The sequence below is a fragment of the Sinohyriopsis cumingii genome, unplaced genomic scaffold (genome assembly GCF_028554795.1).
Source record: "Sinohyriopsis cumingii isolate HCF-2022 unplaced genomic scaffold, ASM2855479v2 utg001710l, whole genome shotgun sequence".
Lineage (NCBI taxonomy): Eukaryota > Metazoa > Mollusca > Bivalvia > Unionida > Unionidae > Sinohyriopsis > Sinohyriopsis cumingii.
The window spans coordinates 285,208-308,531 of record NW_028316037.1 but is presented as its reverse complement, the minus strand read 5'-3'; the positions used below and the strand labels follow the sequence as shown (position 1 = coordinate 308,531).

The following is a 23,324-nucleotide window of genomic DNA, read 5'->3' as shown; positions in this document are numbered from 1 at the left end:
ATCTTTGTGTGATAATTGCTTTCCTCAGTAATAAATGGGTTTTATTTTCATTTGCTACAAGTTAGGCTACTACTGGTGGCAGTGGTGACGTTTTGTTTTGGTTTTCGACCGTGTGATTATTGGTCCGCACATACAGAAAAGATCATTAGAACTAATTTATGGAGTGATGTCAAATTTGGTTAGTTTGTATGCATATAAGATTGGTGTGATTATATGCGCATGCAACAATATCAATTATGTCATTTTTATTTTAGAAACGGTAGAAATGTTTTGCTGTTTTATAAACACAAATCTACTAATTCTGTATATTAGTTTTAATAGTAATTTCCTTGTTTGCTGTTATAATCATAAAAAACATTATTTTGAAAATGTACCTCTTACGCACATTTTTCTGTCAGAAGATTTTGATTAAATTATCATTCTTTAAATTGATTAACTTACGTAATATATTAATTTAGGTATCATCCCTTATAAAAAATGTGTGTGTGTATGAGAGAGAGAGAGAGAGAGAGAGAGAGAGAGAGAGAGAGAGAGCTCCGTTAAGTGTTTGTTAAAAACTGGCCTATAAATCATGCAACAGATTGCTGCAAAATTATCGATAGTAATATATATACCAGTGCTAGAAAAGGCGCTTATTTGTTAATTCATTAATTGCTTCATTTTAGGAAACATCGTCAAGTAAACAAGACAAAAAATATCTCATTACGTTTTGTTCATGTATCTTCTACATATACAGAAGAAATCACATAGTTTGCACGAATTTCACAGCAGAAGTGTGTTTGAAACAACATCAGTTTGAGTAAAAACGACAAATTTTTTTTATCCTGTGTTATGTTAATAGTCATAGCGTTCTTCTTACACTTTCATACTCAGGAATATATACTAAAAATTTAGATTTTGAACAATTATATCGTTTCATATGCTTAACTTATTGTTGCAGCCAATATATATATATATATATATATATATATATATATATATATATATATATATATATATATATATATATATATATATATATATATATATATATATATATATATAATTGTATATAATTGCCTTGTGTACTGAAACATTTTTATTCTCTCTCTCTCTTTCTCACTCTCTCTCTCTCTGTGAATTGTTTATCCTTATTAAAACAAACTCCAGTGATTACTCTGCTGCGAGAAACTAACATTGTTCTGAAATTGAAAATGTGTGAAATTCCCATCTAGAGCTATGACCTCGATTACAGAATGATTTGATGACGCATATTTGGTCTGGTTCATTATTTCCTTCATTGCATTAAATAATAGAGTGAAGACAGAGAAATGCGAGACCTAGCAACATTTCGTTGTACATATATACCGGATATTGGATATCGCCATCTACAATTTGTCAGAACTCTTTATACAGCCGAAGTTAACAAGTCACTTCTGTTCCTTCTGACACTCTTCCAAAAATGTATTTTAACAGCGAGCACATGCACGTTCATTATCACCACTGTTTGTACGTGATCCCTAATTTTTAAAAAAGTGTCAGAGTTTGATTTTCATCACATCTCTGCGGTCTAGGATTATGATGCGGAACTAAAGACGTATTTCAGTTATCTAGAACGCATCATCCGTCACTCTGCTTTGCACCACAGGCTGTGAACCACAGACGAATACCTTAGAGAATTACGGTTCTTGACTACAATCTAACATAATATACCGTTTCTTGAGATTTTGAATACATTGCTAAAATGTGGAGAACCACATTTTGGTGCAAAATCATCGCTATTCTAATCAAGATATGCGTTTTTCTTATGCTGTTTGGAATATATGATACAAAAGGTAAGCAATAAACTGATGTAGTATAATGTTTCCAATGTGGTACTATGGAATTCGTAATAAACTGAGAATAAGACTTCACTATATGTTCTAACAAACGTAAAGGTTTAAAACAAAATAAGACATCGACAGTTCTTTACGATTGACAATGATAACTATTGAGTTTCCTTACTGTGAATTCTCCTACGCAATTGTGAAAGGTAGCAAATGACACACACAAACACACACACGCACACGCGCGCGCGCGTATTATAGTTTATACTGTGTCACTGATACCACGAACTTTCTTTTAATGAAATATTCATACAACTAGTGTTATGTCTTCTACCTTAAAATCCTGAGAATAATTAGTTTTTCAACAAAATGCACAGGGAGACTCTTTATTGACAACCAATCAACGCCGACGCAGACGAAATTAAATAAAACATAAATAATTTAATTAAGATAATTACTAACCCATACAACAAGAATACCCAGTATAAGTAAAAAAGCGTGATGTGAAAATTAGACGACTAAACGTTTCAACTTAAAATTTCTTTCAGAGTTTTCTGTCCATGCGGATTGTGTTTTATTTGAAAATAATATGAAAACAGCACAAACAACAGCAACAAAAATAGCTATGAATAAACGAACAACACCAAAAAACAAGACATCAACAACAACAGCAAGAAGGGGAGAAAAAAAAAAACCCGACGTGTATGCAGTTTGATTTATCTATGATCAGAATAAATCGCATTCGATGCCAATAAATATTAACTACGTACAAATTAACAAAACAAACCTTAAAGATGAAGTAAGAAATGTGGACTATAAATTAATGGCTTAATTATTTACTAAGACGTGTAATAATCATTCATGAAGGGGAAACTGATTTTATAGACCCCTGTCAATTATGTTATTAGACTACCTGCAGTTCTAATATGGCAACTGTCAGTAACACTTTTAAGATATTAGAAACTGAGTCTAACTCAGACATGACAGTATATATATAATGGCTTAAGTAAAACTTTATGTCAAGATGTTGAGTAGAGGTGAGGAGGAGAATGAGAAGGATGAATAGGGAGAGATGAAGTGGCAGTATCACGTTCAATACTAATACTCTTCTCACGAATGAATAATAGTGTACAATCACCTCTACACTCCAACGAAGGCAAAGTTAATATTCCATTATAATTTTTTTCTTTTAGATGGTGATCCTACAATATTCAAATAAACCTCAATTCCTGCACGCAGTTTCAGATTTTGACTAGCTTCTTGCCTGCTGAAAATTTGCGAGCTACGTCTGAGTGCAGAATCATGGATTTCGTAGCTAAATTATGCATTTTTCTCATGTTGTGTGGAGTAGGTCATTCAAAAGGTAAGTATAAGAAATAATCTAATATAATGTAGTTTGCAAATGTTTTTGAATGTATAACATAACGTAAGACTAAGTGTTGGATTTAATTTTAAAAGTAGATATTTAAAACGAGAAAGCTAAATCACGATATGCAGTTTGGTAGGTTGGTAATTTTACGGCAAAGCCAAGACGCCATCATAAAATGACCGCAAGTTACCTTGGTTATATAATTAATATAAATATATAGAATTAAGTTTTAAAAAGGATACAATGAATTTAAAAGGAGTTTAAAAAAAACATCTAGACTTAAACTTTAAAAACAGACTGGCAGATAATAAAAGATAATCATATCAAACTAAACAGAATAATGTTGTAGGCTCATAACATTTCATAGATGGATGGATGGATGGACATAACTATCTAAGTATACTCTTGCATTGAAGATTTAGATCACTTTAAATTTTCAATAAACTGAGTCATATTACTATTATCCCATATTTATTGATATTTCAAACACTTAATTATTCAGATTTAAAACCGGATCTGTATACTCAAGGAGACACTGCAACTTTACAGATTGATCAGCTTCGAATGACTGGAAACAAGATTTTGGAAATAAATTTTTTCGGTTACGCCAGTAAGTTACATGTCACGAATGTGATGCTGTATGACACAACCAAGAAACATCATAACAACACATCTATTAATAGAAATTACACTAGCCGAATTAAGAACGTCAAAAGGAGCAACAATAGTCTCAGTTTTCTGCTATTAAATGTAACCTTCATGGACAGTGGAAATTACACAATGTTTGAAGATTCTTTCGAAAATGGGAAAACAAGCATTCTTGTCGCACGTAAGTTTTCTTAATATATTGACTGCATTGCATGAGTATACATAATGATGATAGCCCCACTAATTTTATTAAGACCCATTCCCCTGCACCCGAAAATCCATCTCTATTGGTCCCATGTTTCCTCTAAGGGTATACATTTGTACACATATCATTCCACCTACAATGATTAGCAATCTACATACTTCATTCAGAACCACAGCATGGTCACTGTAAAATCCTAATTCGTTCCGTAATTCGTATAAAAACACATTATTATTATTAAGCAAAAAAGAATATATTTTTTCCAATGGAAGTACGTTAAAGGACAAAGTATCTCAAATAGAGCACGATGGCGGAGCTCATTCTACGTTCCATGGAGTGAGTCTATAGAGAGTGCTTAATCCTTTTGGATGGGACACAGTCCATCGGAGGCTAGTATCGGATTCTGGTACCAGTTCACTGCTGGGACAACTGGATCTGGCAAGGTTAAACGTCCAACAGATGCTGGTCTGCGATTACAGCTGGAACGGCTGGATTAAGGTTAGACACGCTGCAGATTCTGGTACCAGTCTGCAGCTCAGACAAATGGATTCAGCAAGGGTATGTGCTATGCAGATACTGCAACACACTCACAGTTGGGTCTACTGAATCCAGCAACGTTAACCTTCTGGCGGATACTAGTATTCGTTTACAGCTGGGACAACTGAAGCGAACACTGTTAACCACCTAGCGGAGTTTGGTACCCATTTACAGCAGGGTCAACTGAATTCCGAAAGTCTTCCTTCTGTATCTGATACTAGTAGCTATTTACAAATGGAAATAATTGAATACAGTAATATTAATCACGCAGGAGAGACTGGTGTCTGTATATAACAGGAACGACTATTCGGCGTATTTAATTGCTCAGCTCAGAAAGATATATAGCTGTACCATATATTAGACTATATTACCCCAACCCTCAGGTCGCGACCCAAATCAATGTTGCAAGGACGTTCTGGAGGGTAGCCAGAATTTTCGCTTTAGGGTGGCAAAACTTATTAAAATGTGGAAACGGGTTCGTTTGGCTAAAAAAATCTGTGTTTTAGGGTTGCGCCCCTACCCCCCCCCCCAAAGGTTAGGAACCACCTGATCAGGCTGTATTCCACCATCATCAATCCGGATTGTGCGGTATCCACCACCATGTCACAAATCCTCTGCATGTATGAAAAATATAATGCATATGGTAATTCGTTAGATCAGTGATGCGGGAGATAGATAATATTCATAAAAGCACAACGAATTTATTAAATAAACAGTGTACAGATTTTAAACCGAAATCAATTTCTATGGCGCTTACATATATTACACTTAAAACAAGATTTCTACTTATGACAACATTTAATTTTTTTTTCTTTTCTAGGTTACATATTGACTGGACAAGACAAGGCACCGATGGTCCTTCCGTTTGCGTATAATAGTATCAACACATCTACAATTCAAATTGAAATGCATATCCCTAGCATTAACTTTCCTGTTTTAATGTATGATGTGAAGAAGGAGAATTGTACAAACTTTGGACAGTTGTACATGGCTCGAATACAAAATTGTCTATTGAGTGGAAACCGTTTCTCTTTCATTTTTCGAGACGTATCTTGGTTAGACAAGGGTATTTACGCTGCCTGGGATGACAAGGGTTTCATTTTAGATACGATTATGGTGGACTTTGAAGGTAATTATTGAGGCTACGTTACCTTTCTATCCGATTTACTATTGACTGCGTATTAAACAAGATATTTTGAATATAGTAGGATCGTTTCAGATGTGTTGTATCTATACTAACTACTATGTTATTTAATTTGTTCAATAATAAGCAAGTCTGTATGAAATATTCTCTTATATTCGTTAAATTCTCTCATGATTGGCAAATATGCGATAGGTTGGGGTACATTTCTTTACCTTATAAATAGTTCGATTTAAAATTATTTCCACCATCACTTCCTTCTCAAAGAAAAGGTTAAAAACGGACTGTTTTGATTATTACACACAGTCAAATCTGAATCACGTAAGGGTTATAATCGTATGAAAAAATCAAAGGGAAAGCTCATTCCGTTTTTGTTCTTGCATACTAAACTATTTTAAAATTTGATTTAGCGATTCTTATCTCTTTCAACAACTAAGATAATACCTGTAAAAATTACATAACCAAACAAAAAGATAAATGGACCAATACATTTTGATGAACAGTAAAACATATTATTTGAACGCTTTTCTGGACGTGATAACTGTGCTAATGACCCGAGTTAGAGTGATTCTTTCAGGAATCCGTTTTTCTCCATCCGTATAATTCTCTCATTTTATTTTCTGTTAGAAGGCACAAGAACATTAAACCTGGAGACTACAAAAGGGTATGTCACTGTACCTTCTACGGCAAATACAAAACAAAATGGTAAGTAATGAAATTCGAAAGCAAATTAGTGTGTTGAACATATGTTTTTCTAATTCTTCATTTAAATAAAATGAAACAACGACTTAAAACAAGTGATTAAACAAACATAAATATAGAAAGAACTCAAAACGGGCAAAATTTAATGCATTTAAAATATAATGAAGACCTTTATTGCTTTATTGCATATTTTTCAAACATGATCATTTATCAGTAGTATAGTGGGGCGATATAGGTTTCTGTGGAAATCATAGTCAAAAAGGTGTCGCGGCACTATGGAGTCTCTGGGACTTTAACATGGTTGGGTCTGTATAGGGTCAAAGGGAATTGAACATAGGGAATAGATTGGGCCTGTATAGGGTCAGTAGTATTGGAACAGGGGTGACGTCACGGTACTGAGCACTGGCAACAATGTTGCAACAATGTTGCAAGTGGCTGACCTCAATCGGGACCAAAGAGCGGAAAAAAATCCAATCTAGAACGTTTGGCGGGACATAGACATATATAACACATACAACATACATGCATATAATATCAATCTATCACACAAACAACTATACAACCGACTAAACAAAATTAGGCTAGAAAGCAAATCTTTTCTAGACATATGAGTGGCCCTGAAAAGGGAATTTCGGTTCTTCTTCTATTTTCTCCACGTCTTCCACCATCTCCTCACTTTCTCTATTATTCTCTTCTTCTTTTCCTTCTCTGGCATCCAGTCAGAATTTCCCATTAATCTAAACTTTTCCTGCACCTTGATCCAGTTTTGATTCAGTCTTTCAAAGTCCTCTTTTTTCTTTCTGTTTCTTTGTCCTGTCTCTCATTTGCCCAATTACCTTCTTCACTTCGTCTTTCAGTACATTTCTCATCATTTCTTCAGCTTTCTTTAATTGGTCTAATCCCCACTTCACATAAGACCACTCTGTTAATTTTTCTGTGTTCTAAAATAACACCTGACTTTCATCACACCATCAAATGCCTCATTCATTGTTCCAATTCTAACATACTTAAGGTGAATTAAGCCTCTTAATCTCTTCACTTCCTCTTCTAGCATTTTTTAATCAGATCTCTCGCTACTTTCAGACTGGTCACAAAGTTTATGCTACATGGATACTTCTATTCATTTGCAAGCCTTTTCACTACATGAGCTTCATCCACCACCCAATACCAGCTCTCTTTCAAGTTGTTAAACAAATCCATTTTCCAAAACGTGTTGACCAGTCAAAGCTGGGTAGCCAGATTGACTGTCTAACTAACTGAATAATTGGATTTTAATTTTTTTCTTACATATGTACATGTACCACTGATTTCTGCCTGCAATGCATGTTATTTAATTACTCATGAGGCAAGGAATTAGTGCCACATCCCCCAGGCATTTATGTGCTCAGAGAGTACTATTTGATTTAGCCTTCAGATGGTGGGACTAAATGTCCTTAACGACCTGAATGAAGGGCTTTCATCAGTGGGAATGGACCCAACACACACTCATGTTAAAAGATGTTATTTCAGTCTGTTATCAACTGAGCCAGGAGTCTACGAAAGCAGTATGTGACGCCCATAGCGATTGGTCGCCACTATAACGTCACATCGGGACACCTGGGTCTGGACGGTTGGAAATGGTTCCACATCTCCGTCACGGTACATGAAGTCCGGGAGAGACAAGGGAGGAGAGGTACCCGGTAGCAGGCGGAAACGCACATAGCCCTAAAACACTAGCCGTACTTAATCAAATATGGTCCAGTTATTTTAATGGTATTAAAGGTACCAATTGTGTGTAAGCACCTGTGCAATTAATCAAATGCACTGAGTCAAAATTTTTGAATATGATTCATTAGGAAGTTGGAATTTAGTGTACAAAGTGTACATGCGATAAACTAATTGAAAACCAATTAGAGTATAATAATTTTTGACGGTGATATCAAAATGATTAAATTAGGTTCAAATATATAAAGATTTTATCTAATCAGTTTCCAGCCAAATGGAAACTGCATGCTTTTCAATATCGAGTATGCACGAGGTCTTTAGACATGTGGCAACACTAGTTCACGGTGTGCTATCGTCCAGCCCCACATTTATCGACTGGTCTCACTCTTGAAAGGCCTCTCCTGAGGGTTCAAATCGACGACCGGTCTGCTTACTTCTCATCTGGTAAGAATTTGCTTGAGTATTGCAGAGTAAGTTTCCTTTTACTAACAGCAGTATATTCCACTATTATTCAATAATGGAGACCCATTGACATGTAGGTATTGATGGACCACTGTCTTTGTTCTTTCCACAATTCTGCGGGTCCCCGTGTCCGTCAAGCAGAATGTTTTACATGCTCCCGTCATGCAACATCATCAAAGTACCAGCTGGGGCTCGGAAATATCCCCTCAATGGCACCGTAGTGAACCATTATTCGTTATTCACCAAAGGCAGCTTACCAAGGAAGTACTTCTGCGGTGTCCTCGCTTTCCACTGCATACAAAAAGTCCCTGTAGGGCTGGTGCCATTCTCTCCATATTGTATGGTAAGGTTCTGACCGCACGTGGTAACTCGTCCCCGCTCTTTGATGGTCACCGGTCGACGTCCTCTTGATGAATGAATGAATAGGACTCAGTAGTCAGATTCAGTCTATCAGTCAATCAAAAACGATTGAAGTGGCCAATGCATCTAGTGCTTTTGCGACTTGCTTAAGTCTCGCACGTGGATAATGTAAGAATGCAGCCACTACAGTCCAGTTTTTATGTGCGAATGTCGCACCTTTTAATTATCTGGCAGAGGCAAGGTGGAAAGGAACCCAGAAAAGAAAGCGCAAACGCAACCAAACAGACAATATTCAGTTCACCTAATAACAGAAAAACATTTTATTCCCTACAATAGTTATTCAAATCCAATTCAAATATCAATACATGTTTTACACAGTAGTTATTCCATCATCATCATCATCATCATCATCATCATCATCATCATCATTTAAATTATAGACGCTTGCGCCCTAATAAGGGCATGTGCGTCTGGTTATTGTCCATAAACGGACTATTTAATTAATCACAGGGGAAGGAAGTAGACCCTCATCCCACAGGCATTACTGTGATCTTAGATCACTAATCAATTAAACCGTCAGATTGTGGGACTAATGCCCGAAGGCTAAAGTCCCTAACGACCTTAATGTAGGGCTTGCATGAGTGGGCATAGACCCAACACACACTCATGTTCAGAGACGAATTACAGTCTGCCAGAACTGAGCAAGGGTGTCAACCAAATCAGCATGTGACGCCAGTAGCGAGTGGTCGCCACTATGACGTCACATAGAGACACCAATCTTTGGACGAGTGGAAATTGTTCCACATCTCCGTCCATGTACGAATGTTCGAGAGAGGCAGGAGAGGCAAGGAACTCTGCAAGCCGGCCATGGATGTTGTGTACTCCCAGAAAAAAACAGCTCGTATTTATTTCAAATCTAGTCCAGTTGCATAAATGGACAATAAAATGCCAATAATGTGTAAACCACCTGTGCAATTGTTCAAATCAGCTAAGTCAAGAGTTTTAAGAATGATTCATTCTAAAGTTGGAATTTAGTGTACATAGTGCACATTCGATATACTAATTAAATACCAATCGGTAGAGTCGAAATGATTTACGAGTAGTTTGTATCAAGCATAAGAGAAAATAAAAGAATATTATTTTATGGTGGTAACGAAACAGATCAAATTAGGATATTCAAATAAAGATATTATCAAAAACGATTTACAGGTAGCTGATCCGGTATATGAGGGCTTCCATGGCCTTTTTATAGGTGGCGTCACTGGACTTAAGCCTGCCTTGTTTAGCAGACTGCCTCGTATTACGCCTTCCCTATTGAACTCCCATGGTGCCACAACATTCATGAGTTCAGCTAAAGTTGCTTTCCACCGGTCAACATTATTGGTACGTATGCCTGTTAACAAGTAGGGCACACTCTCAGGAGATGGCAAGCACTTTTCTGCTGTGGACCTTGCATCTTCAAATTTTTTGGTAACAAGCAGGGCTGACAAAATTGCGCTGACAAGCACGGCAAAGACAGGGTTAAGAGGACAAACATCCCTCACATTTCGATCCAAAATGTTTGTGTTACTCTCGATTGTTATAGCAGTTAGTCACATGTTCCACAGTAATAACTGCATCCTAGGAATCCTGGGATACTGACAATGATAGACGTGAGTGTATTTTCCGTTTTTGAAATTTCAACCGCGAAACAACAAAGATCCACGCTCTTCTTTAGGGTGCACTTTCAAGGTGTAGCGTGGAACCAAGACGTTTTGCAATTTTTGCATTTCTGGAATGCCACACGGTGTGTCTTTGAATAGCGCCGCTTGCTCTGACAGTAGTTTTGATTCACTTCGTTGTTTGGCTAGGTCTGATTGTTGATTGTTCTCCCAGGCTCTTTTCCATTCTACGGTGTCGTTCTTGTCGGCATACGTTCGTCCCACCACGATGGCACGGGTTAAACACATCTGGTCTTGAGGGTTGTTAATTAGGGCATGGTTACTCCTGATGCTACGATGTTCGTTCACCAATAACACTTTTGTGAAATTTGTCGTTGGATTGTTGCACGTGTTGAATCTTGTCGATGGCTTTGGAAGGCGACAGTTCTGACGGGCTGATAAACTCGATCAAAACGGGGGTACTTCAAACTGTCGTTATGAATGGAAAGTCTCAAGCGATCGCCTTCTTTCGCTTCACATTGCCGTTTCAATTCGGTTAAAAAGAAACCCACGCCTCGGTAATAAACTCTTCTGCTTTCTCCAACGGTACGTCGGACATGAAATCTTTAAATTTCAGTGTACGTGTAGGCTGTGATTCTAAATTTTCTAGAGGAGCGTTTTTCCGTCAATCGAATGTGGTAGTACTTTTCAGGGTTTACTAGAGGTGGTAAACTTTGGTTGGGTGTAGACGTTCTGGGTCTGGATTCTGGCTCACTCATGTCATCTTCAAAATCGCTGGCATGAATTTGAGCCAAGACTTCAGCTACTGTGCGAGGCGATGAATCACGTTTCTGTCTCTTACTTTCTTCTCCTTTCTCAACGACATGATGCGAGTGTTTCCTCTTGATGCAAAAGGTCAAATTGCTACATTTTAAACGCCATGGGTCCCTTTATCCATGTCAGACATGTGGCTTCCCTATATTAAGGGTTAGTGTCTTCCCTTCCAGTATTCATATCACTCTCAAACCGACCAGAACGATGGAAGAGCCAACACAGATCGAACTTCTGATCAGAGCTTTGCGAGGTGTCATGCGAAAGTTTTCTTCAGACTTGGAGACGGACCACTTGCTATATCCGTAGGAAGAAATGGCATTGGGCTACAGAGTGTCCAGGCCGTCAAAAAAGCAAGACAGGTATCAGAAGAGACAAATGTCAAGATACCTGTTATCATTGTCAAGAGAAAGGTCATTAGTCTTCAGAATACTCTAAAACAAACAACAGGAGCAAGAGGAAGAGAGGAGATCAGAGCAGGAAGAAGAGGCACCCTCGTAAAAGAAAGAACCTAGACACGTCCAGAAAGAGAAAAAAGAGAAGAAAAGAAGACGAGGAGAAAGAGAGGAAGGAGGGGAGAAAAAACCTGTGAAAGTAAAGAAATCCAAACAAACAAACAAAAAAAAAAAAAAAAAAAAAAAAAAAAAAAACATTGAGATTGCACAAAGAAACAGAAGAAGTTTTTGAACTTTTTAAAGTGTTGTGCTATAAATTGGATTGTAAAGAATAGATCAGACAGAAAATGTAAGAGTCTTTTGGTTTTGATTTTTTAGAATATGGACCTATACTCACGCATTCACACACGTACATCATAGGGCAAGAAATGGATCTGAGTTTTAATTGATTTGGCAAAATGAATGCTATCTCTTTTTGAGAGAGGTGGGTGGCCTGAAAAGGACATTTGGGTGTACGTTTGTCTAAAAAACACACTCAGGAACCGGTTGTAATCTGCTTTCACTGCCTTACTCCTTTGCCATGGCCAAGGCTTACTTCTGGACTCTCTCCTGTCGATGATTTAGTTGAAATCACCAGAAGTCAGAGGAAGTTTGAGGAAGAGAAGAAGATATCTGAGATGCCCTCTATGTTAACGGAATGATGCTAACAAAAATACCCAAGGTCCCTTTTCAGGTCCACTCATATGTCTAGAAAAGATTTGATTTCTTGCCTTTATTGTTTTAGTCGGTCGAATAGTTGTTTGTATGATTGATATTCATCAATCTATGCCTGTATATTGTTTTGTTGTATGTGTTATATATGTCTATGTCCCCCCAAACGTTCTAGGTTTTTCCCCCGCTCTTTGGTCTCGATTGAGGTCAGCCACTTGGAACATTGTTGCCAGAGTTCAGTACCGTGACGCCACCCCTGTTCCATTCCTATTGATCCTATACAGGCCCATTCCATTCCATATGTTAAACTCTCTTTGACCCTATACAGACCCATCCATGTTAAAGTCCAATAGACCCCATAGTGCCGCGACACCTTTTTGACTGAGATTTCCATAACCCTATATTGCCCCACTATGCTACTTTTATCTCTTCATTATACTGATTGAATCGTTAAATTTTTAACAGACACTTTTATCCTGGTCTAAATCTCCATTTTGAGAAATGTACAATGCCCAGTCATAAATTGTTGAAAAAAAATATCAAACTTTCCTACTTTCTTAATTGAAATTTTCGTTTCTAATATACCAATTGATTATAGATAAAGTGAACATAAAACATCATTGGGTACCTGTCATAGTGTATGTGTTTTGAATACTGACCGTCAGATTTGGCTACGGATTTATTAACACACATAGTCTTTATAAAGAAGAAAATTGATCAGTTTTAGTCAAACATATTATTTGCTTGATTCAGCCATACAGATGCATGAGGTCAAAAATTTATTTATTTTTATTTTACGTATTACTTGGAAAAGTTCGATAATTTCCTTTAGTACATACAGCATAGTTAATTTACATAGCTTGCATGAAGATCAATGCAGTATCCTGCTACATCATCGACAAGCAATGTAAACAGAGTTACCTCTCTTACACTCACTGTACTGAATGAGTACAGTGCAAATGATTTATTTTGTTCACATGATATTCCCATGATTTTAACGTTATTCTACATTTTCTGTAATGGTAACGTAAACCTCGAAAACAGTTAAACGTGGTCAGCATTATATCAATACAAATTTATTTTAGAATTCAAGTTATAATAACAATTTACCTTGAGAGAAATAAGCTACAATTAAAAATGTTTCAAAATGAAAACAAAATTAAAAATTAAAAAAGGTGAAGTCCTAGATTGATACACATGAAATTACTAAAATGTAGCTATGGTACTCTCTCAGACATGACATTCCTTTAGTATGGGACGTCAAGAAATTCAATCCAATAGCAAATATTTCCTAACACAAACTCTAATTTTAAATACATACCTTAGGTGGCTTATTGAAAACATTGAATCAGGTGGGGATTTGTACTGTACATGGGCGCCCGCAGTATTTTTTGCAGGAAGGATCATAATTTATTGTAGTGGGTTGGGTGGGGGTGGGGTGGGGGTGGGGGTGGTCAGTCAGTCACGAACGGGAGAGTTAGTATAGTAAGCAGTCTGAAACTGAAGCTAGTATTTACTTAGCGTTTTGAACAGAATTGTGTGACATTTTTTCAGCTTCATTTGCACGATTAAGCTTGTCAGAATATATATAGACTCATTGTGTGAACTGAAACACAATTTAAGCATCACTTCTCATATATGCTATTGAATGGAAATTTCATGCCTTATTGATTTCACTTTTACACAGTCTTATGAATTAGGAATCCAATATTTTCGCATCAAATGGAAGCAGCTTTCTACATCAAACATCAGGGTGCGTTTCCCTGTTCTATAGGCATATTGACCAACCATCCATATATATATTGTCATACAGCAACAAACAAATTAATAAACAATTATATATATATATATATATATATATATATATATATATATATATATATATATATATATATATATATATATATATATATATATATATATATATATGTGTGTGTGTGTGTGTGTGTGTGTGTAGGTGTGTTTGTGTTTGTTTGTGTGTCTGTCTTAATTTTACCTGTGTATATTTATGAAATTGATGTCGCAGCCCAATAGTCCTGCTAAAGCTCTTTGTTCTTTAGTAATTCTCGGTGTTGTGTGTGTTACTGCCCGTTTATTAGGATCTCCAAGTCCTAATAAAAGGTGTCGGAGTCTGAATTATTTCTGATCTCTTTTCGTGTTCAGTGACAAAAATCTCTACATTCCTATATTTATTTGATCCTAAAGTGAAAGTAAAGCGTGTGTGTTTTTGCTACGTAAGATGTAATGCTTTTTTTTATTTCACTGCAATTTAACACACACTGTTATTTGAGACTGTTAAATACTTTCTTATCGTTAGAAAGGTCTATACAGCTGAGGCTGATTGCAATATTATGGACACTGAAACAAAGATAGGCATCTCAAGTTAGTATGATAAGATCAAGCTGAAATTATGCCAGAGGCAATATCAAGTTTTAAATATTGTACAAAACACTGTTAAATTCAGAATATTTTGATAAGAAATGATCCCTATTATTGCTGATTTAAATAAGGAATGCACGGAGTGAGAGAGTATAAAAATGTGCCTGATGACATACAGCGAAATAAGTTTGGTTAAGACTAAATAAGTTAAATTACTTGTTTGACCTCAGAACTAGAAATTACTTCTACAAATCATCAATACGTTGCCTGATGAACATGTGATATTTTATTTATAATAGATGGAACATAATTAAAAACATGCATACGTGAATAAATGTGTTGAAACAAACAAAATCCACTGTTTTGCTTTGTTTACACATACAACGTTTGGATTCTCTGAATCGAAACAAAGAAAAGTTGGCAAAATGCACACATTACAAGGAATTGTGAAATAAAACGTTGATACCATTTTCTACCTACTACCTACCTACGGTTTACAAATGCGCTAAGAATTTCAAGAAATCAATCTGAATTATGCTATTACATTCTTAAGCTGATTTCAAACAAGTATTACTTTTCCTTGCAGAGTTTTCATCGACATCACATGTTCAGAAAGATAATGTTATTGTGATCAACGTATCCGGTTACAGGAGTATGCTGCATGTCACAAATGTGATGCTGATTGACCCAAAGAACAACCAACATGACAGCGGATCTTCTAAAATAAATTACACTGGTCAAATCCAAATGATTGTAATAAACAACGAAAGTTTAAGTTTTCAGCTACTGAATGTAACGTTTGTTAACGAAAGTTTAAGTTTTCAGCTACTGAATGTAACGTTTGTTCAGAACGAAGACATTAAAGGCCTGGACAATAGCAACGCCAAGATTCTTGTTTTAGGTTAGTATTCGTAGCCCCTTCCTTCAATAACGAGTAAATAATTTTATCAAGATTGATGTAAGCCATTATTTGTGTTGCATTTAAGTTTGGTTTTCACAATAAAGGGCAGAGGAACAGATAAATACAGTATCAACTTAACTGATTGGTAATCTACCTTCACAAGTCTGAATAAAATCAAATCAGCATGACTTCACAATCCCACACCCTTATGTATGTATGTATGTATGTATGTATGTATGCATGCATGCATGCATGCATGCATGTATGTATGTATGTATGTATGTATCTACCTACCATCCTGCCTACCCACCTACCTACCTATTTATCTATCTATCTTATCATTGTAAGATTTCTAAGTTCGTCAAAATGAAACAAAGATACTAAACTAGTTTTGTCATTATGGACACCGTGGCTATATGACCCTTTTAATCTAATGTTCATTGGATCAAATGGAGTTTTACCCTAAATTAGGCTTTTATGCAGTCTTACACCTAGTACTAACGTCAATGATTCAAAAAATGTACGGATATATTTCGACTAATTCTAGCTTTCGAAAAGATGAAATTTCAAAGGTAAGCGCGCTTCAGATTACTACATTTTTCAAATAATAAGCTTGAAAAACAATCTATACAATGAAGAATACATTTGCCGATGAGTCATTTTATTTTAGAATCCAGCATGCTAACCTATGGATGCTATTAGGAGCGGTAAATAATCATCGCTGGTTTGACTGCTAAGAACTTACCTGTCCGTAGTACTAAGATAACGTATCATTATTTATTGTATTTTTTACTGATGTTAACACATGCCATGTCTTAAAGTGGTCATTTCTTATCATGCTTCTACTGTACGTATCAAGAGTCCCTTGACGGGACAGACGCACTAATGGCTAAGAAGGAAGTAAAAGAAAATAGAAAATAAAACCGTGTCTTCGTTTTAACTGTAGTGTCGAAACAGTATGTGACATTCTTGACGAATAACAATTTTGTTTTTTTAGAGATGGGCACACTAGCGATCATTTGGACGAAAAATCGGCAAAATGTTCTAATCGTACTAGTTATACATACAAGAATATTTTGGTGAAATTCCCATGTTAATATAACCATTCGTTCAGTATAAGTAGTGATAACAAAGTGTCCATGGTGACCACCATCGTGGCTCTATTGGGACCAACAAGACAGCATGCAGAGTTTTTTGGTGAAAACTCCATCTTCATCCATACTTAAAGATATCTTTTTAGTGAAACTCTATGCTGATTTGACCTTCCGTTCTGACATAGTAATACTAACAAGATTGTTTTGATGGTTGCTGTGGCGGCCATATTGGAAGTCCGAGCAGCACTGTGTACATTTAGGACCACCAAAACCTTATGATGGAGGTTAATGTAAAGGATCATGTTAATCATCCAGTACTTTATGAGGACTAGCAATAACAAACTTTGCAAATGAACGTCGGACACCGGACGACCGACGTTGGACTACGGACAAAGGTCCGTCAACTAAGCTTTTCTGCTTTATGGCTAGTTAAGGTAAAATATTCAACATCTATTTTTCCTTCGAGATAGGGTTAAAGGTCGATGTATTATTATTCATATTGATTGCTCATGACAACTTAGCTTATTCCAGGTTTCATATCGCAAAGCGGCAACCTCTAAGCGGCTTGGCTACTTGATAAGGCAAGGTTAACTACATAATTGATGTTGCTATCCATTAGCAGACGGGCGAAAATATATAGCAAATTTATTAGTTTCAATATCAAATGGCAGTGGCTGGGTGGAACTGTAACTTGCTACCACTTTTATCCAGATTATACATTTTGAACGACTGAATCTAGTAACTTTAGTTGCCCAGCAGATAATGGTACCTATTTATGGCTGGGCGACTGGATTGGGCCAGGGTTACTGTACAATGAAAATTAGTAACGATTAGAAGATGGGCGACAGTTCCAGCACTTTTAATTGATTAGTTCCAATAGCAAATGGCAGTACCAGGGGATGACTTCCATCTACGACCAATTTCATCCAGAATTTACAGAATCCATTCAAGGTGAAACTGTCTCGGAATATTCAAGAATATTGTGTTTTTTCGATTAGAGAAAACTCGACGTCAGGAATACAAAAATCGAAATTGTGACCTAAAATTTATTACAATGGTTTCTATATTTATAATTATGTACAATACAAGCATTCGTAATATTTTCGTTACAATATGCTCAGTCTATTTGATTCTCTTTGTAGGTAGAAGATTGGTTCAGCAAGACGATGAATCGGGGACACAAGTGTTAATGTGTAACTACACGAACATATATTCGAATAAAACTGACATAATGCAAACTAATGTTACCTCTACTGTGGGAGTTAATAACGTGACACACAGAAGCTGTACCCTTGTTCCACAAAATTATTCGGCTGTCATACAAGGCTGTGTATTTAGCAACGACAACTTTTCGTTCACATGTAGGGACGTATCACGGTTAAATGGGACCATAATTGCTGCCTATAATGGTAGTCAGTTTCTTTTGGATTCGATATTTATCAATATTCAAGGTTTAAACCTGGAAACTAGAAATGAGTATCAGACATCATCAATTGGGGCAATATTTCGCCATGACCCACCAAGATCCAACGGTAGGTAGGAATGCAAAAATTCAAATTATGGAATAGAATAATACTTTTAATCTCAGATTTGCATTTGAAATACAACAATGTATACAACTTAAGGGACCTATTACGTTCAATTCTATGAAAATGGAAGGTACCGTTTCAATGTTCTTTTCTTGTTCATAAATGAATCGTTAGATCGATTCTTAGAATGAATTTAGTACTTTTGAAATGAATGTATATCGTGTCTCCAAACTGCATCTTCTGTATGTAATGCATACTATTTTATTCATTAAAAATAAAACTCATTTTTTGGGACAGTCATGCAATATGTGTAGATCATTTATTCAAGCAGCGTTTGCTACTCACATACACATAAATAAATATACAATTGTGTGTGTGTGTGTGTGTGTGTGTGAATGCCTATATGCACGTGTATAGTTAAATAAGTGTTTAACCTATTGCGTTTATCGATCTCTATTAGTCTATTTGCAATACAGCATACGTTATCTTTATTGCCTTGCAGAAAAGTCAACATTGCTTCTAGTCTCTGCGGTAGTTGTTGTAATTGTGGCTGCTTGCCTAGCTATGATTGCCCTTAAAAAGATTCGACATGGGAGAGGTAAAAAGTAATATTAATAATGATATATCTCGTTTCTAAAATGCTTATGGAAAAAAAAAACAGGAGTGTTGAATGCTTTTTCAAAGCTGAAATATGTTTGCCGTTGTTGCTACGAACCTGAAATAGTAACATAGAGTACTGTATAATCTTTCCTAAAATTGGTAAATGCTAACGATGTATTGAATACAAACCACAAGCTGTATAACAATAAATAAAATATAAAGATCATAATCAGTCTTGTGAAAAAATATTAGAACCGTATGACTCAAATGGGTCCAGTAGATTTTCAGCTTTAAAATACGTGATACTTTCAACAGAAACAAGTAAGAATCAAACAAAAGAAACCAAATTAAGATTTATGCCATAACACCTGTTCAGTTATTGTTAAGGTTATAAAACTGAAATTGAACGTATGTTGCAAAACATATATAAAATTGTCCATGGATCCTAACGTCACTTTTGAGAAAACTAATAGCACAAATTTCAAATAAATCTCACAGATATCTACTTCTCGCTTTTGAGAGGCAATGACGCATGTTTTGATTATGAAAACCCACGTCTTTCTTTTTCTACAGCACTGTATTTAAAAGAATTAGTCCGCATATGGTTGATTGATTGACGATTTGACTGGTGTTTAACGTCACATGATTACACGATAGATTGTATTGTGCAGAAGAAATTGGACTAAAGTGTCCTTACAAAAAATAAATAATAGCGACCGAGAATAAAAGAAATTAATGAAAGTATTTGTATTTAAAAAATAAATAAAATATTTGGTTATATTTCAAAAGATGGTTGATTAAAATAGGACTTTTACATTAGCAAATACATACACAGCAAAAGATATGTCTAGAAAAGGGTATTGCCGATAGGCCATTTCTTAAGCCAAATTTTTGAGGCTCTGGAAAAAATGATTTTTTTAACTTTAATCTTTTCACCATTTGCAGTACCAAATACCGAGAGTAATCATATCACATACAAAAACAGAGAAAAACCTACCGCTAACAGTTCTCGTAATTTGTACCAGAACGTCCAGAAAGCGATTCTTCCTGAAGAAACCAGAATGGTTTTGGCGGAAAACAACGATGCAGATAATCGGATCGATAAGTCGAGCAATAAAGGCCAGGTCAAAGTCAGGCTAAAGGAGGAAAATACTTACCATCGAAGATTTGACTACGCAGACTCCTCTCCGAGAATAACACGCAGCTTTCAGATAGATTCTATTGCTCATGTATATGACTATATTCATGAAAACCATGATCACTGTTTGTCATATGAATCAAATCTGCGTTCAAGTCCGAATTCGACAGAAAGCATCGCGGAACCTTGGTTTGAATACGATTACGTGGTTCAGCATAGTTTTATGACTTTACGGCCACCAGCACCGGATCCTGTTGCAACCAGGAAAACCAAGGATCGAGGTACAAGGGCTGATTCCACATCATGGTATCAACGAATAAATATAAAATCATCATCCAGAGTAGATCCATTAACATTATACTCAAAGATCAACAAAATGAGGTCCAGAGAAAGTAATTGCACAGTATTCAGCTCAGAGCCAGGAAGCCGTGATGTTATCAACCAATTAGGTCCTTCAAGTTATTTCGAGTTAGAAGGTATTCGGGCAACGGACACTATGAAGTCACCAGGTTGGTTAACATATGGTGGAGGTCCAAACTGGAGGAAGGTTGAGAAAGTGAACTCGAGCAACTTTGTTCCAGGATCAGAGTTTTCGGAACTTCGAGGTAGAACATTATATTCATGGCATTTGTATTCACTGACTCCCTATTACTTTAAGAACTAATGAGTATACCAGTTTTCTCCATAAAAGTAAGAAGAAAATATTTCAGCTCTAACTTAATATGTAATGATGTTTACAAATGATACAAACACGCTAATTGCGAGTAAGTTTGGAACTTTCTTGTCAGTATTATGCTATATACTGTTATATATATATATATATATATATATATATATATATATATATATATATATATATATATATATATATATATGGAACAAACAGATTTGATGTATTTTTGTTGACTCTAATTATTCTTACTAAATCCTAGATATTTTTATATTTTTTTAACGAAATATTACTAAAGTAAGCGATATTTTATACATGGAAACATGAGATTTCAATTATTGTGTCTCAATTTTTACATTTTTTTCACAGTTTGTTTTGTTTTGCTTCAGCCATATCGAAAAGCGGAAGAGTTGCCCAGTTTCGGAACTATGATTATCCTCGAAGTTATTTTGACCATCCCTCTGCCATGGATAGAAGACATCGAAGGAGTCAGTCACTTAGTGATATGATGGCTATCGCAAGTGTCCGTTGGTCGAAGAGGAAATCAGCCAGATCTTATATGAAGACAGATTGTTACGATTCCCTTTAGACATTGATCGTATAATCTTTAAGAGGACATGGAAGGAAGAGGGCAAAGGATCATGTTTGATCGTGAATAGCATTCGGTGTCTTATTTTAATGGACTAGAAAGAAACAACGAATCAAAGAGAGAAAAGAAATGAAAAAAAAAAAAAAAAAAAAACAAAAAAAACAACAAAAAACAACCCCTACGTCATTTATAGGAAACATTGACCCCATCATTGGAAAAACGCATCACACCAAGTTTAATTTTTAAATCTGTTAATAGTCATTTAAAAAATAAGTTATTTTAATAAAAAGACGTACGTTTATTTAAGTAAAATACAAAATAAAAGAACACGATCCGCGAAATGGCGCACCGCCCCCCGTCCACTACCCCCTACTTGTAGGTTCAGTCGATTATGTTTAGAAGTCACCTTTTGATCTCAGATTAATCTTGCACGGTGAACATTACAGGGAAGACATTGTTTTTAAATCTATAATTTAGCTGAGAGTAGAGCGTTTATCTTTTTGCATAATTAGATTTATCCAATACTTATTTAACTCAGCGTGAAACATGCAGGAGTTTTATGTTTTCATTATGATGTATATATTTTTCTTCCTCCTTTAGAAAACTGTCATTCGTACCTGAGATGGAACTTCTTGTCTCTTTTTCAAATGTTACATTTTGTGTATGTATGTATGCATGTATGTATGTATGTATGTATGTCAGCAGTTTGAAATCTAGTTGCAATATATGATAGTAGTCACAACACACTATAAATATGTACCACCATATCTCCGTATAACCTGCTAATTGAAGACTTCCCTTGTGTTCCCATAATTGCTATATCGCTCCATGTTTCTCATTTGGATGGCAAAAATTCAGGAAATTGAAACGACGACCTATTAATCAAACTTGGTTTCTAATAATGCTGTTTGATCTATTATTAAAGTCACTTGAAAAAAAGATTTATTAACCCTTATTTACAAGATATGTTTGTTTTCGGTGCATTTTACAATGTGTTGGTGACAAATACATTTAATTTGGAACACATATTAAATAAGTTTCTTCGCGAACAACTTCTCGATTATTTTTGCAAATTAAAAAGATTTCCATGAGCACAAACAAATCTTTTTTTGCAGAAGAAATTTTATTTTGAGCGAAATCTTATATTTACTCTTCGGATACATTCCCCGATCACATTAAATTATCGATATGAGCTTTCTACCACCAGATCCAGTCCTAGTAAAGGACGTAATTAATCTGTTATGTCTATATCATATATATAAAGGGCCATAACCTTTTGCCCACTACATCCTCTTACCTCAACTGGTTGTCGACATGTTTACAGCTTGGCATCGTTACAACAACATTGTACGAGACACCTCATGTCAATCCAAGCCAAATTTGTACTCAGTGCAAACCAGCCATATAGGATTTTGGATTTTGTTGGGATCAATATTCATTCCTCAAACGATCATAATCATACATATTTATGTTTGAATTTTGCGAATATTTCGTCAAATAATTCACTTTCTCCGGCTTGTGAAATTTTAGACCACGTGGTACAACAGGTTATCTTTGTTGCATAATAATAGCCACTATTTCACGCACATAGTCTATTGCCCGCTCACTTATTAACGGATGTTGTTTTAGCAAATTTTTAGCACGCTGCATCGTTAATTTATGCATTTGTGTGGGTTTTATTTTATCTTCTCGTTTTAGTTAAACCTATCATCGAAATATGATAAATGCAGTTAATTCAAAGCCAAGAGAAAAAAAATGCAAATGTCGTAAATTGCGTGTACAAAATGAACTTAGTGACATGCAGTGTGTGCGCCATATAGTCTGAAATAAGTAATTACTATAGAGTATAGGGACAGTTCCCCTTTTTAGGCAGCCTATGTGGCGTAAATCCCCCTCCCCCATATCCGACTATGGCCG

At 35.7% G+C, this 23,324-nt stretch overlaps 1 protein-coding gene across 1 annotated transcript; it reads left to right on the top strand.

The window, feature by feature from the left end:
• Nucleotides 1-1,338: 1,338 nt before the first annotated feature.
• LOC149771709 (uncharacterized) lies at nucleotides 1,339-21,582 on the top strand. Its single transcript, XM_089948181.1, has 10 exons — nucleotides 1,339-1,814; nucleotides 2,999-3,168; nucleotides 3,677-4,003; nucleotides 5,382-5,690; nucleotides 6,330-6,407; nucleotides 15,473-15,787; nucleotides 18,024-18,413; nucleotides 18,913-19,008; nucleotides 19,956-20,753; nucleotides 21,208-21,582. The coding sequence occupies exons 2-10, from the start codon at nucleotides 3,108-3,110 to the stop codon at nucleotides 21,405-21,407; spliced, it is 2,574 nt and encodes an 857-aa protein (XP_089804307.1). The 5' UTR covers nucleotides 1,339-1,814; nucleotides 2,999-3,107; the 3' UTR covers nucleotides 21,408-21,582.
• Nucleotides 21,583-23,324: the final 1,742 nt, after the last annotated feature.

Excerpts from the sequence above, each read along its gene's own strand:
- LOC149771709 (XM_089948181.1), top strand. The coding sequence starts at position 3,108 with ATGGATTTCGTAGCTAAATTATGCATTTTTCTCATGTTGTGTGGAGTA. Across the intron at positions 18,414-18,912 it reads TGACCCACCAAGATCCAACG|AAAAGTCAACATTGCTTCTA; the intron begins GTAGGTAGGAAT and ends ATTGCCTTGCAG. Across the intron at positions 19,009-19,955 it reads AAAGATTCGACATGGGAGAG|TACCAAATACCGAGAGTAAT; the intron begins GTAAAAAGTAAT and ends CACCATTTGCAG.